Genomic DNA, 17,225 nt, shown 5'->3' with positions numbered 1-17,225 from the left:
CTTTGGAACAGGTGTATTTTTTTAAACTTTATGCCCAGTTTGTCACTGATGAGTGTTTTGAAAGGAAGGAACCCCATTTTTTACTATGTAGAATCCTTTATGATGTTTCTTTTCTAAGATGTACATGCTTCTGTTTAAATGCATAAAATTAAATACATAGAATTACAAAAGAAACAAATTATAATAATTAAAATATTTAAAAAACAAATGCAGACTCTAGATTAAGAATTCTTGCTTTAACTAGTCTTATAAGTTAAAATGAGTTTTTGTTTACTTGGTAACATATTCCATGTTTTCTAATTTTTTACAGACTTGCTTTTTCTCAATTTCTAAAATGAAAAAAAAATTACTTTCAGTAAGCTTTTTTTCTAGCCTTCTGTTTAGTTTGTTGGTTTTCCTTCAATTCTTACTATTTCTGCTTGACTGAGCAGAGAACGGGGAACTATTGTCTCCTTATTTCTGGAAACTATTTCTCTTTTCTTGTATGTTACATTTTATTACTAAATTATTTTTGAGCATGTAGTCCAAAACTCTCCAATTTTTAAAAGAGAGATAGTTATTCACATTTTACCCACTCTTTGTGAAATTGATTTTTAGTACTTTTTCATTATATTCACATACTCTTGCTCACATATTGCTAAATCATTGGATATATATTTTGTTTCCATTTTGTAGTAATGATAAAACTATTATGAATGATTTTTTTGGTTTTGTTTTTTGTTGGATAGATAGAACTTCTTGGAGTATAGTCCCAGAGTGCAATCTGTGCATCAAAGAGATGATTAATTTGATATTTTTTCTGGCATATTCCAAAGGTTGTGAATATTCAGATTGACCCTAATTTGCATTTTTATTCATTATTTTGAACAATTTTTCAAATGGTTATTAATAGTTTGTATTTCTTCTTCTGAGAACATTTTGATCATATTTTAGACCTACTTGTATACTCATATATTAGAAAATTGTCCTTCATATTTCAAATATGTTTCAATTTCCCATAGATTTTGGATGTCTGACCTTTAGAGATATTTAATGCAAAGATTTTTTTTCATACCCATAGCTTTTCTTTTACATTAATTTTATTTGTGTAAAAATCTTACGTGTGTGTGTGTGTGTGTGTATGTAGTGATAAATTCCTTCTTTCTTATGTTTTCTTATATATTCTTCACTTTTCTTGCCTGATGGCATGATTTCTAGCCTATTTTTAGGATCTCAGTAAATTATATTTGATTTTAATGGTACATCAGAAGAAAAGAGTCCTTGAGAGCAGAATTAAATTCAGATTCTTCCCTTGCCAGGCTTTGCAACTAAGTACCACTTGTCCCATTTTCTGTAGGATAAGAGTCCCCCTGTATCTGGGAACAGTGGGGTCGGAGTGGGATTGGAGACTTTTCAGATTCTTCTAATTTCCCTTATCTAAGCAATGAATTGAGCAAGTTGTGAATGGCCATGCTTGAAGGGCCCACATATTGAGATGGACGTTTTCATTAAGACTCAAAATGCAGCTTCTGCTCCTGAGCCAGGGAAAATTCTAGGAGTTTTCTCTTGTTCTTGAAAAATACAGAACATACTTAAAAAAAAAAACCTGTCAATTCAAAGGGAGCAAGGCCAATCCTTTGCATATGTCTTTAGGAATATAGTGGAACTTCTTTACAAAGCTAGTGTCAGTAGCTGGATTAAGATCATAGGCTAAATGTGTCATAACAGGATTTAACTTTATGCATTTATTATTTGGTCATATTATCCATCAAAGACAATGTAACAGTGAACTGTATTGTATTGGAATTATTTTGAATTAGGGACATTACTTAATTCAATTAATGTTCCAGGTTTGACTTTAGCAGAAGAAATAGCATTTTCAAGGAATGGACCTGGAAGGTGGGATCTTAAGGAGACCATATTAACATAGCACTGAGCAATAGTAGTTTATAGTTTCCCTGAATTAATAGTTTACATTCCAAGTACTGGAACATACATTTTGATTAAGTACAAGAGAATGGATAAAACTCATTCTTATTGTGAGAGACCAGGAAATGTTATCCAATATCATCCCTAAAAAAGGAACTGCCAGGTACTTGTTGCTAGAGAGCAGTTGTGCATGAAACTATCAACAACCCTCCAGGTGACTCTACATTTGTTCTTAAGCCTATTAGATTCTATTGATTTTTCTTTTAAATGATTTGAGTTCCTGCTACCCTTTAGGGTCTAGTCTGTAAGGAATATTAGCACTGCCCAGTAAATGAAGGCTTAATGGATTTTGAAGAGTTGCATGAAATTCTGGCAGGCAATTTTTAAAAAAGGGAGCACTAGTTCTCAAGAGGGAAATGGGGGAGATCAGATGTTAGGTGTTAGGTCACATCCAGTCAGGGAAGGATACTGTGGAAGACAGTAGAGGATACGCTGAAAGACAGGAAGGATTCTGTCCTTTTCTCTGATTCCCAACTTCTTTTCTTAGGATCTACATTGTAGATTTCAAAAGTTTTCTTCTCAGTCAGTTGCCATCACAGTCCATCCTTGTTCCTAATTGGGCAGGGTATCAGTTGACATTAGGAGCTGGAAATGGGATAGGAAATGGGATAAAGAAATATATAATTTGTGAAAAGTGTAATTAGAACATAACTATGAAATAGTGATAACAATATGTACAAGTTGCAAGATGAACAATAACCTTACTTGAATAGTGCTTTATGGTTTACAAAATAATATTTTCCTGTAGATTTCATTGATTCCTTACAACAACCTGTGAGTTAGATGATATTATCTGTGTTGAGGGTGAGGAAATGGAGGCTCTCAGAGGTTCATTGATTTGCCTAAGGTCACACAGATAGTTGGCTGAAATTAGAATCCTGGCTATCTGGCTTCTGATTCTGGGCTTTTCATTACAGCAGGCTTCTATAGGAACCAAGAAAGATCCCTGTTGGGCTGGGGTGGGGCTAGCCTTTCATGACATTGGTACAAAATACCCAAGCACTTTTATTCTTCAGATTTTGCTCTAGCAGCCTTCTCCATTGTGCTCCCTGTCACATGGTATGACCTCATTGACATTTGCTCTCTACCTCATTATACGGCTTTTCTCTCTGGGGAACTGAAAAGCCCTTCCCCCCTGCTGTCCCTCCTCTCCCCCTTCCCCAGCCTTTTCTAGGGACTTGCCAGCTGGCCACTGAATCAGTGAGCTTCCCCACTCCTCTTCCCAGCCTCTGGGTCAACTAAGATTAATGTGCATTTATGGCTTTTAACGGACACTTGCTATTCTCTCTCTGAGATGGGTGCTGGGTCTAAGATGCTAAGAACTAAACAGCAACGGGGCATTAGTGATGATCTTCTCTCTGTTTTCCTTGACGTCAGAAGGCGGAGTGCTTATTAACTTTGGAAGCCTACTCTCAAGAGCAGAAGAAGAGGGTGTGTTGGTGCTTGTCCAAGAACATTGCCAAGCAGCAACAGCTGGCAGCAGCGCCACAGGAGAGCAAGGTAAGGATGCCTCACTTTACTTTTCCCCAGCTGTCTCATCTTTCACAGGGCAGTGATATGGCCTTGGTCACAGATTGGTAAGTACTTGATCTAACTGTGAAGTTCTCAGAACCAGAGCATTGAGTTTGTGGGAGAACTGATCAGAGCTCCAGGATTTATTTACATCTGCCAAACTAGTTTCTGGCATAGATGCTTTCATTGTTTTTTTTCCCCCTTAGGGGTTTATTAGTCAGTTGAAGGGGATTATCTATGCTTACACACAAGAAGTTTGAACCCACTACTCTCTAGTGGACCCAAAGTGGCAAGTGCAGTGTGGAAACAGTGGAATAATTTTCTGTTCATTACGTATATTATCTAGTACAGAATTTAAACTGGGATGATTCCCTCTGTTCCCTTCCTTCCCATTCCTCCACTTCCTCTGCTATTTCCTCCCCTTACCTCCTCCCAAAAAAGCATGCATCTTCTCTTTGTCATCAGTTACTGCATGGTCATTCACTCAACAGTATTTAGGAGGATCTTCAGAAAAGCATATTTTAATAAGTAATATTAATCTACATCAAATGTAATTTGAAGAATAAATCAGTGACAAAATAAATTACATAATTTAAAGACAAACATGGGTTAAAGACAAACAAGAAAAAATACATGAGGTTGTTTTGGATTATCCTGGTCCACTTGATGATAATTATAGTTAACATAGCAGATCTGGTTTTTCTAGGCCATTTGACTTGGAAAGGACAGGAAGCTGGTACAAGGTCTGAACACTATTGGTCTGAACAATTAATCTTGAAAATATAGCCCCTAGCAAGTCTGTAGAATAATGTTCTTTGTTCATGGTGTAATGAGTTTCTGTCTCTTAGAGTAGCATCTCTTCCTCTGTCCCATCTCCTAAGAGGAGTATAGCATTCCTCTTCCTTTCTGTCTGATGGTATTTTACAGTAATATCTTTTCAGTAAGATCTATATCTTAACAGGGTTTGAAATCTTGAAAGAAAGAGGCTATAGTGTAGAGCTTTTATGCACCAGCTAGTGGGTAGTGAATGTTTTTGGTTTTAAACAGGAGTGTTCTGTGACAAGTTATCAGTGTAGGAAACCAGAGCCTTTAAGTTCTAATACAGTTTGTGCCTCAAATTTTTCCACTAATCCTGGGGATTTTGCTTGTGATTACAAACAAGGAAAATTACCATAGGAGGATTTTTTTTCCCAGGCTGGTGAAAAGCGCCATCTTAACTGACATGCCTCAAAGATCCAAGGGAGTTTACCTCCCTTCTCCTAAATCAGCCTTTTCTCATTTCTTTCAAAATGTGACTAAAACTACTTTTTAACTTGCCTTGTGCTGGTCAGAAAGTGGCATCCTACCAGGATGATGGCACGTGGACAGGACAGCAGGATGCAATTGTGTGAAGAGACAAGTTGGGTAAAACACCCAAGAGTTCCACTGGCTCCCTCTTCCCATCTCCTTATCCGCCCTTATTGTCCCAGTGCTAACAGGTTGTCCTCTTGGCCTCATTCTGAGCTATTAGATACACATGGCAGCAGAACTGTAGGATGCTAAAAAGGGCTGTGATAATGAGGACATGGCTATCTGATAGGAAACCTTGCCTAGAAGGTGACCGTGGCTAGAGCTAGCAGGGTATGGAAAGAACTGTTATTCAACTTCTTGAGAATTTCTCTTATGGAGTTATAAAATCATAAAATCTCAACATTAGAAGGGACTCTAAAGGCCAGGAATTGTTGATTCTCATCTTTGTTGTGCCACTTTCATATTGGATAAGCCACTTAGCTCCTATGGTCTTAGTTTCTTCATATATAACATGAGGGAATTAAATTTGATAATTTCTGGGGTCCCTTCTGGTTCGGACATTTTATAATTCTGTGTAATGTCATTCTCATGTCATCTAGTCCAGCCTTTTATCCAGTTTAGGAATCCTTCCTACATCATCCCTGAAAGGTAGTCATCAAACAACTACTTGGATGCCCATCAGGAATTAGGATCATACTATCTCCCTTGGTATCCTGTCTGTCTGTTTGGAGATAGCTTTAAGTGTGAGAAAATTCTTCATTATATTGAGTTAAAATCCACCAAACTTTAACTCCCATTGGTCTTAGTTCTTGTTTCTGGAGCCTCACGGGACAAGTTTGTCTCTACTTCCACCTCATGACCCTTCAGATATAGCAAACCAGTTATCATGGGAATTAATCAATTAAATATTTATCAGGTTCCTACTATGTGTCAAGAACAATGATAGCTAAGTATTGAGGAAACAAAGACAAAAAAAAATGAAATAATTTTTACTCTTGAAGATTACATTCTTTTGGGGGTGTTAATATGTATATATACAAGTATATGTAGAATTAGCATATACAGAATAAAATCAAGAGAAGTCTTGAATAGGAAGGGATAGAAAAAAATTTCATCTAGAAGATGATGGTTGAGTTCTGTCTTAAAGGAAATGAGGAATTCTTTGAGATGGAAGTGAGGAAGGGAATATATTTTAGACAAGGGAAATAGTCATTGAAAAGGCATAGAGATGAGAGATTGAGTACCATATATGTGAGGAACAAACAGAAGGCTAGTTTAGTTGTATTATGGGGTACAGAAAAAGGAACTGATATAAAGGAAGTTAGGTAGAACAGCGGAAAGAGTCCTAGACCTGGAATCATGAAGGCCTGAGTTGAAATTACTAGTTGTATGATCCTGAGCATACAGTTTAGCCTAATTTATCTTGGTTTCTATATCTGTAAAATGAACTGGAGAAGAAAATGGCAAGCCATTTCAGTATTTCTGTCAAGAAAATCCCAAATGGGGTTACAAAGAATCAGATATGACTGAAACAGTTAAACAACAACCTATGTAATAAAATTGGAAAGATAGGTTGGGACCAGGATGTGAAGAACTTTTAAGAGCCACATAGAAGACTTTATATTTTATCCTGGAGACAATAGTAATAGTTTTACTGTAGTATTGAATAGAGGGGTGGGCATGTTGGATCTTAAGGAAAATCACTTTGGCAGCTAGTAGGACAATGTTTGGGGTGAGACAGGGAAACCAGTGTGAAGTCATTGCAGTGGTTCAGAAAGGGTGAGCTAAGATGGTGGCTCTGGCAGGAAAGAGAAAAAGGCATATGTAAGAAATATTATGAAAGTAGAAACAGCAAGATTTGGGAACTGATTGGATATTTGGGGTAAGGGAAGAGTTAAGGGTGATGTTGAAGTTATGAATGTGGGAGCTTGAAAGAATGGTGGTACTTTTGATAGAAACTGGAAATTTGGTTGAGGTGTGCAGTTGAGGGGGTAGATAATGAATTCTGCTTTGGAATTATGGAATTTGAGATGTCTGTAATTTGAAATGTCTATAAGTTAGTAATGTGAAACTGGAACTTAGGCAACAGAGAAGGTCTGGATATGTAGCTCTTTGAAACATATGCCTAAAGATGATAGTTAGGTCATGTAGTAGAGAGAGTAGAGTGCTGGGCCTGCTGTCATAAGAGTCAGAAAGACTCTTAGATACTTGAATAAAGAGAAAGGGGCATATGTAAGAAATGTTGTGGAAGTAGAAATGACAAGGTTTGGGATCTAACTGGATATTTGGAGTAAGTGCCTTGACACTCTTACTAGCTGTGTGAGCCTGGGTAGGTCACTTAACTCCATTTGTTTCAGTTTGATCATTGTAAAATGAGCTGGAAAAGGAAATGACAAACCAAGAAAACCCCAAATGGGGTCATGAAAGGTTGGATATGACTGAGATGATTGAACAACAACAAATCTTTGGAAGCTGATTAATTCAACAAGAGAGAAAGTGTAGAGAGAGGAGGGAGCTTTAGGGAACACCTATAGTTAGGAGGGATGACATGGATGATGATCCAGCAAAGGAGACTTGGGGAGGAAGTGGTTGTACAGATAGGAGGAGAACCAGGAAAAAGTAGTGTCTCCAAAATCCAGAGAAGAGAGAATATATAGGATGGTCATCAAAGTATTAGATGTTGCAGAGAGATCAGTGGGAAAAGACCATTAGATTTAGTACTTAAAAAATTGATGATGAGTTAGGGAAAGCACTCTCAGTTGAGTGATTAGGTCAGAAGCCAAATTGTAAAGAGTTGATAAGAAAGTAGAAACATTGAAGAAAGACAGCTTTATCTAAGAGCTTAATTGAAAAAAGGTGAGAAAAGGGTGAATGGTATGGATGAATGATAGCTTGAAGGAATGATAGATCTAATCCCCCATCTTTATGTATGGGGACCATTTGGGCATGTTTGAAGACAGGAGGAAATGAACCAGTAGACAGAGTTTGAAGATTGGAGGTGGGAGGTGATTGAACTTGCAGTCTGGTGGTAAAGACAAGAGAGACAGGATCAAGAGTACCTGTAAAGGGGTTGGTCTTATGGAGAAGGAGAACTGCTTTTATTATTAGAGACTAGAGAAAAACAGCAAATGAAATGTCAAGGGGATTGGGGATGAAGAGGAGGGAAAAAGAAGCCCCTGGTCAGTATCCAAGAAGAGACAAAAATGAAAGTGAAAGACTTCAGCCAAGGTAAAAGCAAATAAAAAACTCTCAAATCTCCTACTATACTAACACGGAAAAAGGCTCTATTATTTTGAAGGGGGGGGGAGCTTTTATGCAGTCTGCCAGTTGTTTTTCAGAGAAGGAAAAAAAAAGGGATGGGGGTTGGGGAATGGATGATCCTTAGTGTGTTGTAGATCTTAATATTCCAAGATAAAGAAAAAAGTTTCTATTTCCTATTCCTCGTGGAAAAGGCTTCAACTAGATTATTCTACCAGAGGAGGGCAACCTTGGATTTAACTGAGTTTTAAAGAAAAGGCCTCTCCTTCCTTTCTCTCCTCATCTAAAGCCCATCTAAAGGGCTTCACCTAAGACTGATTAGGAGGGGAGAACTTTGGTAATTTCTTAAAGGAAAAGATCTAGTTTGAAATCCTACTCTAAAGAAAGTAAGATCTCCCCAGACTTGGGAGATCTAGAATTAAACTCTTGAGGCCTCAACCACAAAAATGAACAAAGCAAAAAAGAATAAAGGACAAATTTTATGATGCCAGAAATGAGCCCAGAAGAGAATAACTTCAAATTACTACCCACAATTAAAATCTCAAAAAAAAAAAAAAAAAAAGGAAAAAAAACTTGCCCACAAGAAAAATTAGAATTCTTTGATGAAATGATTAAAGAATTTAAAAAAATATGTAAAAATGATTTTGAAAAAAGGATCAGCAGCTTAATAGAAGAGGTACAAAAATCTTATCCTGGTAACAAACTCCTTAAAAATAAATAAAAACCCCCTTTGTGAATATCATATTTCAAGAAATTATTAAACAAAAAATGACAGATATGTTAAAATATAGAATATAGAAAGCACTATTCTCCTAAAAGAAACACCAAAATAAAAACTCAGAAATTTCATTGCCAAAATTCAGAGCTTCCAAGACAAAAGAAAAAATAATGCAGTCAGAACAGTCAGAAAGCAACAATGCAAATATTCAAAAAGAGCCACAGTCAAGATCATACAAGATTTGATAGCTATGCCTTTAAAAGAGCAGAGAACATGGAGTAAGAATGACTTTCCAAAAGGCCAAAAAAAAAAAAAAAGATATATAACCAAGAATAATTTTATCCAATGAAGGAATCCTACAAGGAAAGAAAAAACAGAACATTAGTGAAATGGAAGACTTTCAAATATTCCTGACTGAAAAAAAAATGGAACTGAAAAGGAAAATGCTGAAATACAAATACAGGAGTTTAAAGGAAAAAAAAATGTAAATACAAGTGGACAACCAGAAAGTTCTTTATAAGAGTGAACTGTTACATTCTAATTTATGGGGGATTTTAAATGGGTTCTTTCAGAATCCTAATATCAGAAGAAATTATACATTTTTATTAATTTTTTATGTTTTGAAGATGCTATAAGAAAAAGAAAATGAGAGAAGGGGAGGCGGATGCAATAGGAAAAAATGGGAGAAAAGATGGAGGAACTTTTTAACACATAATATACAAATGAGTAGAATATATATATGTGAACATAGAAGGAATGAGAAGGGGGAAGAGGCATCACTACTTTCATATGAACAGGTTCAAAGTACAGAATGCAAATAACACAAGAATTTAGCTTAGAAATATATTCACTCAATAGGCCTATAGGGATATAGATAGGAACAAAAAGAGGGAAAAGAAGTAGTAGAAGGAAGATAACATTCAAGGAGAAATTAATCAAAAACAAAACAGAGAGGGGATAGTGAAGAGAAGCTTAAAAGAAAAAAAAATAACAATTTGAAATAAATAGAGCAAAGCAGAGAAGAAAAAAGTAAGAATAAGAAGGAAATAAATAACTGTCATAACTGAGCAAAATCCAATGATAAGTCATTTTACAAAAAACATACTTGAAACATGAAGACTAGTAAAGTTACCCATACATATAACCTGTAAATAAAAGGCTATTAAAAAATTATAAATGAAAAAAAAAAAGAAACATAAAGATTAACAGAGTTAAAGATGTTGGATCAAAATCTATTTTGCCTCAGTTGAACACAAGCAGAGAAGTAGGCCTTATGATTTCAGACAGGGCAATGGCAAAAATTAACTTAAAATTAAAAGAATCAATCAAAGGGAGCCAGTGAAACTTAAGGAAATAGCAGTGTCAGTGTCATGAGGTCTGAGTTTTAGTCACAAATTTCCGTATCATAAACATTTGTAAAAAGAAGGGATTGAACTAGATGATCTTAGGAGGTACTTTTCTAGATCTACACAGTGACTCTAAATTAGGCTTAAAGGAGTCTCCATAAAGGTTTAGAGTCAACTGCCTCAGTTTTAACAAATGGTTGTAAGCTACATTCCCTTTTGGAAATGTTTAAAAATGATTGATGTGTGATGATATGACAAAGCATATCATCTAGGGAGGCTGCAAGAGAGGAAAGTCAAAGGGGAGCTCTGTGCAAGGTTATTGTGCTATACCCGTTTCCTAGGTAGCTCTGGGACTCTTTCCTCAGGAGGCTTAATTCTTTTTCTCAGGTTCTGATTTAGTACTTTGTTAAGGAGTTGCTTAATAGTTTGGGGTAAGTTTTTTTTTTTTTCCTTGCTTTTTTTTCCTTCTGTTCTAGTCTCTTCTCTTCACAGTTCTCTCATTAAACTCCTTTATACTTTTTCTTTTACCTTATTATTGGAAAATGTCGTTTTCTTTCTTGAAAAACTCATATAAAATTCCCATATGTTCATGATGCTTGGTACAATATTCCTTCGAACAGAAATGTCAGAAATGCAGCCCATCATGTTTCTGAATGTGGCATGAATCTTGCAGTTCCTTTTGGAATTTATTGTATTCACGAAAAATGAAATTATATAAATAAATATGTATGGTTTTCCAAGTTAGTATGTGACCTCTGGGGTTTCTTATGTAAGGTTTAGTGGGTTCTGTTCCTATTTGAATTTGATATCACTGCTCTGGAATTCTTTGCCCAAAAAAGTTTCCTGCCCTCCATCAATTTAAGATTTAATGTAAAGTGAGTATAGAAAAGTATTTGTTATTTTGGACAGTCACCAGATAGTTGTTTTTATGCTATGTAAGGTGCTATTCCAGATATTATGTGAATTACAAAAGAAATCTAATTTGGATTCTGCATTAAAGAGCTTTATAATTTAGGGAGATGTTAATGTGAAAAGATAACTAATGAGATAAAACAGTGTATAACAAGTATCATATAAATTGGAAAAGATAATGAGTGTTTTTTTTTAAAAAAAGCTAAAAAGAGGGAAAAAAAATCAGAGATGATCTTATAGAGGAAGCAAGATTTGAGTTGATCTTGGAAGGCTAGGCCAGGAGAGAGGCTACTTTGGAAGAGGAAGATGGCTGGGATGATAAGAGGCATGACTAGGCAAAATCTAATTTAGCTGAAATAGTGAATGTGTACATAGAAGTACTAGGAAACAGATATTACTGGAAAAGGTGGATTGTGACCAGATTATAGATAACCTGGAATGACAGGCAAAAGAATTTGGGCTTGCTCTTAGAGGCAGCAAGGGGTCTTGAGAATTTCTGAGCATGCTGAAAGGACACTATAAGAAGATTAATTTGGGGAAGACATTTGTGGTAAAGCCTGAACCCAGAAATAAAAGGATAGATAGCTCCATGTTTTTCCTGTTGCACTGCATCATTATCTTTGAGTATCTGGATAAAAGTGGAGAAACTGAGAATGCACGATGTCAAAACAGGATACTGAACTACATAGAATACTAGGGCTTGATTTCATTTTCCTCTGAGTTAGTCTGATCAAGAGGCTATTATTATCTTGTCATTCTCCTGCAGCAGCTAGGGAAGAGAAAATTGAGAATGATAACTGTTATCTAATTACTCAGATCCTTCTGCTTATGTTTAGTAGTCTTATTAGTTACAAATTTGTAGAAAATCGAGATCAGCAAGAAAGGCAAATTCAGATGGGATGAAGTGAACTCACTGAAGTAGACGGAAAGCTAATTCCAGTTCTGTCTGGTTCCACAGAAACTCCACCCTCACAGCTCTTTCCAGCAGGAGACAGCGCAAGCCAGCTCAACCTGTGAAACTCAGCATAGAAGCTTTACATCACCAGGACAAACTCTCATTGGATGATCAAACCCAAGGGCAGGACTCTGCTTCTAACAACTTGACCCTTTTTTGGGTATCCTCCACTTGAGATTCCTCCATTTCACAATAACGTCTTCTCAATGTGGAGTACTAAGATGTGGCCTCGATGGTGTGCAGGGCTATTCCAAGAGAGGGCCTCCAAAGCACTGTGCAGATTGGTACCTAATGGTCCACAACAGAGGAGACTCAGAGGAGACTTGATGGAGCGCTTTCTGATGAGGAAGAAATGAATAAAATCTCATCTATCCTTCCTCATTCCCTGTGATATCTCCTTCTCTATTGGAAGGGCAGGAAATGGCTAGTGTCTTTATAATCCAGAGTAGTTAGCTTCTAGGAAGCTTACCATTTTCTGAATGCCTGGATTTAGATATATGGGAAAAAATCATGTAAGCATTGAAAATTGTAGAGACTTCTGGATCAGAAGAGATTAAATATCTCTCCCAGTTTCCAACCAGCAGATGGATCAAGAGGGTTTTTGGATTTTTCTTTGAACCTTCCATATTTTGACAAAGAATATGGTCAGTGTCATGGAAGGTAGGAAATATGCTGACTTAGTTCAAGTGCATTTAAGTTCTCTGAACTGAATTAATCTATTCATATTCAAGAGAGAGTGATTTATCCTTAGGAAGGCCTTAGCAGGAAGTTATTTTTTCCCATTGTCATTAAAGTGAATTTTAGAAAGAAAAACAAATGGCAGCATTTGTAGAGTAGTTGAGGTCAGGAACTACTTCAGGGAAGCTCTTTGCTTCCTTTTGGATTAAGAAAGGTTCAGTTATCTATCATGAGTGGACTTAAACGCTCCACAGATTGTAGATGCCTTGCTATAGGCTTTGGTTGTTAGTCTTTTGAGTTTGGAGAACAATTTACCTTATAGGTATATTTTAAGAAGAGTGTTTTTCCATAATGGCCTCTGACATCTCTCCTGCTGCTGTCCTTTATCTTATTCAAAATGCTAATGAAATTTGGGGGAACTATTTATTGTTTGCATTTCACTGTAATTATCTGGCCAGAACTCAGAGGAAAGCAGGAAAGAAAATCTGCGTCTCTGGGACTTAAATACACAAACCATCTGATTAGGGTTCATAAACCTGTAAGTTTTAGATCAAATAAAGTGATTTGTCTGCATGTCATTTTGTCAACCCATTACATTATCCCTGGCTCTCTCTGTATGATGCAGCACAATGCTGGCCCTGTGTTGTCCATTCTTTGTAGGATTCTACTTAGTTTATTGCCTGATTTATTTTTTAAACTTTGGGCTGCTTTGCTCAAATGAGTGTATCTGTTGGAATCCCAGTGACAGTGGAGGAGAGATTGATCTCCTAAGAAAGAACAAAGTGAATTATAATAAGGATCTTGTTCTGGGGAACTAGGGCCTAAGTTAATGTCGATCCATGGGCTCAGGGAAGAAATTAAAGCCAGCTCTTGCCAGTGACCAGCTGTTCAGGGTTAATGCTAAGCTGCTTCAGGTGAATGACTGAACAGTGAAATCTCTAAAAGAAGTTTTGCAGGATCTGCACAGACAGTAAGATGCTTTTTGATTTAATTCTGCGCAGAAATGACATTAAAGGGAATGAGTAAGACTCAGGAGAATTGTATTTCTGGGAAAGCAGGGAGCAGGCTGCCTCCCCATGACTTCTCTTTGCTTCTCAGTGGAGGCCTTCTAGAAAATCTTCATGAGCATTGGGCATAGGACTTGGTCAGGACTTGGAAAAATAAGGGAGCATATTCCAGGACCCCCAGGTTTGGTGTCCTCATTCCTCGCCACAACTGAGCTGGGGCATGAAACTTTTCCATGTAGTTCTGATTAATTGGATCAGAGCATCATAGATCAAGAATGGGAAGGCATCTTGGTGGCCAGTGCAATTCTAGTGCAACTCCCTCATTTGTTAGATGAGGTGCACGGGGCCCAGTGAGCATGAGTTCCCAAAAGTCAAACAGAAGAAGTAGCAGAGGAGATGAGATTTGAACTTGGGTCTTCTCCAGATTTGTTGCTTATTCTGCTGTCTCATGCTGAATGACTAGAGGGGAACACGAGAGGCTTCCTAATAAAGTAGGGGTTTAGTAGTTAAGGCCAAATACAAGAACTGCAGAGACCATCCCTGTTCTCTCTCAAAAATCAATGAACCAATCTTGCTTGTTTCATTTGCTGTGGAAGAGGAAAGATGACCTGGTATTCTTTGCTGTTCATCATCTCAGTCTACCACAAATGTCTAGACATGATATGTAGTCTATCAAAATGGATTACATTTAAAATTCATAATCATAACAAAGAACCAACCCCCTCTCTTCTCCATTAATCATTTAAAGGCTCCATAGCAGCATCTTTACTAGTTGGTCAATTGTCTTAGTTCAGTGTCTTAAATCCTAATAGTTAAGATGAAGAGAACACAACCATTTGTTGTTGAGGTTATTTGTGCTGTTTGAACACAAAGTGATTATTTTAGTCCCTGGCACGCTGATAAGCACTTGATAAGGTTTTCATGTGTAAGCAGATGCCAGGCTTTTCACAGTGTTACTTTTTACCTTTTCTATAGACAGTAATGACTGGGTTATTTGTTGTTTTGCTCTTTTCTGGGTATTTGGAGAACATTTGACTTCTCTTTATAATTGTCTGTTTGATCTTTGTGGGTGTTTTTAAAAGAAAATCCTGCCAAGAAAGTCTCTATGGCTCATATACAGTAGTGCCTAGAGGGCTGGCCTGGCCTCTGAGTGGAGAAAATTTGGGTTCTAGTCCTACCTCTGACACACTGCTCATCTGGAAACCTTTACATCAGTGAAATTACAAGGCTGGACCTGAAAAAGAAAAAGATTCTTCAGCACAAATTAAAGATGTTATTTGTGATTAATCGGGACTCTTTATTCTAAAAGGACAATCACAAAGAACAAACAGATTGGTTAATTAATCAAGTATTTTATGAGCAAGAGAAACTTCTTCCAGACTTACCAGATGTGGGGACATGAGACCTTCCTAAAAGCCTGAAATAAATAAAGTTAGGTAAAGTAAAAGAAAGAGGAATCTAGAACTCCTAATTCTAAGAAGAAATCGAAATTCAAGATAAAACTAACTTTTGAAAAAGTTGAAAAAAATTTGTGGATGGCAGCTTCATAGTGGGATCTTAAAAATGTTAAGTAATGTTTAGGTCCTGGTTACAGGAGACAAGTATTTCCTTCTCTCTGCTTCTTTATAGGAACAAGTCCTGGACTGGATGGGCAGGATTCTGATATTCTGATGTTGGTTAGAAGCAGGGAAAAAAAAGGCTTCTGATTTCATATGTATATGGCACTTAGCAGAAATCTCATAAAGAAGGCTTTTTAAAAAGTAGCCTTGCTCAGTGTGATGGAAGGTTCTCTGCTCTTCCTGTTCTTTGTGCTTAGATTTTAATTGTCAGTCATGGTTACCACTAGAATTCTTAGAAGTATCGCTAAATGGCCAAGCTAATGTCAGTTTAATCAAACTGAATTTTAGATTTCCATCTAAGGAAGTAGAAATATTTTCCTGAAAAGCATTAAGTACTGCTGGCATTCTCCTCTAGAGCTGTAGAAAGTAAGGATCTAGAAATATCTAAAGAAGAGCCTTTTGCTCTGCCAAATTTTGCTCCCAGTCCAAATTCATTCCCAATTCAGTGCATAGAGAAGAAGTATTTGTAGAATTTGGGGTAAAGTTACAGATTACTTCAGAAATTTAATCCTAGATATTGTTGATCCTACCTCCAGTTGTAGATGTCTTGTTGCTTGCTTTGCAGTTCTAGAAAAAGAAACCTCTTCTTTCCCCCAGTCCTGTCCTTTTTTCTTCTCCCATCACCTTTCCATGTCAAATGGAAGTTTTGGCTTCTAAAAGCATTTCTGCAGATATATAAGACCCCTCAATTGAGGGAGTATTGGGTAGGAGTCTTCAGATGTCTCATCTCAAAACATACCTGCATAGTTTGAGGCAGTAGCCACAGCTCTTTCCATCCTCATGGTCATTTTTGATGTTGGGTTTGCAGTCCTTCCCTGTAATTTTTGGATAGTTCCCCATTTTCTTATAGATTTCTGTGAGCATTTCCTTTCTGTTTCTTGCCTAGCTAGTGACCTTAAGACTTCAAGAAAATAAAAATTCTCCTTTCCACAAAAATTTAGGGATGAAAGAATTTGATCCAGTTTATCAAAAAGAAATCAAGGTGCAGCAAGATGGCGCAGTCTATAGAGCACCAGCCGGAAGTCAGGAGGACCTGAGTTCAAATCCAGCCTCAGACATTTAATACTTTCTAGCTATGTGACCCTGGGCAAGTCACTTAACCCCCAGTTGCCTCAGCAAAAAAAAAAAAAAAAAAAAAAAAAAAAAAAAAAAGGAAATCAACTTACAAGCATTTGAGCATTTCTAATCATACTTGTGTGCTCTAAAGATTTTTAGAAAACTAGATTAAAGCTCTCTGACAACATTCTTGAAAAACATTCCAGTGTTGACACTGGTACAAAAAGATTTGTCATTGGAGAGGGACTAAACTACACAAATAATTCTGTATACTCAGTATATATCCATAACCTATATGTGTTCATCAATACTCTGTATAACAGGTTGCCCCAACCAGAAATATACAATTGACATTTTAAAAAATTTTTAATAGCTTTTTATTTACAAGTTATATGCATTGGTAATTTTACAGCATTGACATTTGCCAACCTTTTGTTCCAATTTTTCCTTCCTTCCCCCTACCCCCTCCCCTAGATGGCAGGTTGACCAATATATGTTAAATATGTTAAAGTATAAATTAAATACAAAATAAGTACACATGTCCAAACCATTATTTTGCTATACAAAAAGAATCAGACTCTGAAATATTGTACAATTAGCCTGTGAAAGAAATCAAAAATGCAGGCAGGCAAAAATATAGAGATGGGAAATTCAATGTAATTGAATCATTGCCCAGAGTTCTTTCGCTGGGTGTAGCTGGTTCAGTTCATTACTGCTCCATTGGAACTGATTTGGTTCATCTCATTGCTGAGGATGGTCAGGTCCATCAGAATTGATCATCATATAGTATTGTTGTCGAAGTATATAATGATCTCCTGGCCCTGCTCATTTCACTCAGCATCAGTTTGTGTAAGTCTCTCCAGGCCTTTCTGAAATCATCCTGTTGGGTCATTTCATTTAACATGA

General features: G+C 36.7%; 1 protein-coding gene across 7 annotated transcripts in view; it reads left to right on the top strand.

Annotated features, from left to right (window-relative positions):
- The window catches only part of RGS3 (regulator of G protein signaling 3), a 176,809-nt gene that overhangs the window by 96,918 nt on the left and 62,666 nt on the right, over positions 1-17,225 (top strand). For 5 of the 7 annotated variants that reach the window (XM_051979981.1, XM_051979982.1, XM_051979983.1 and 2 more), the window contains one exon: positions 3,346-3,468. In XM_051979981.1, coding sequence (XP_051835941.1) covers positions 3,346-3,468 — 123 coding nt within the window. Of the gene's footprint in view, positions 1-3,345; positions 3,469-11,962; positions 13,211-17,225 lie in introns of those variants that run through there. The other 2 variants (XM_051979985.1, XM_051979989.1) reach the window with 1 other exon arrangement.

The sequence above is a fragment of the Antechinus flavipes genome, chromosome 2 (genome assembly GCF_016432865.1).
Source record: "Antechinus flavipes isolate AdamAnt ecotype Samford, QLD, Australia chromosome 2, AdamAnt_v2, whole genome shotgun sequence".
Lineage (NCBI taxonomy): Eukaryota > Metazoa > Chordata > Mammalia > Dasyuromorphia > Dasyuridae > Antechinus > Antechinus flavipes.
Note: the sequence above shows the minus strand (reverse complement) of the source record. Positions and strands in the feature narration are given on the sequence as shown.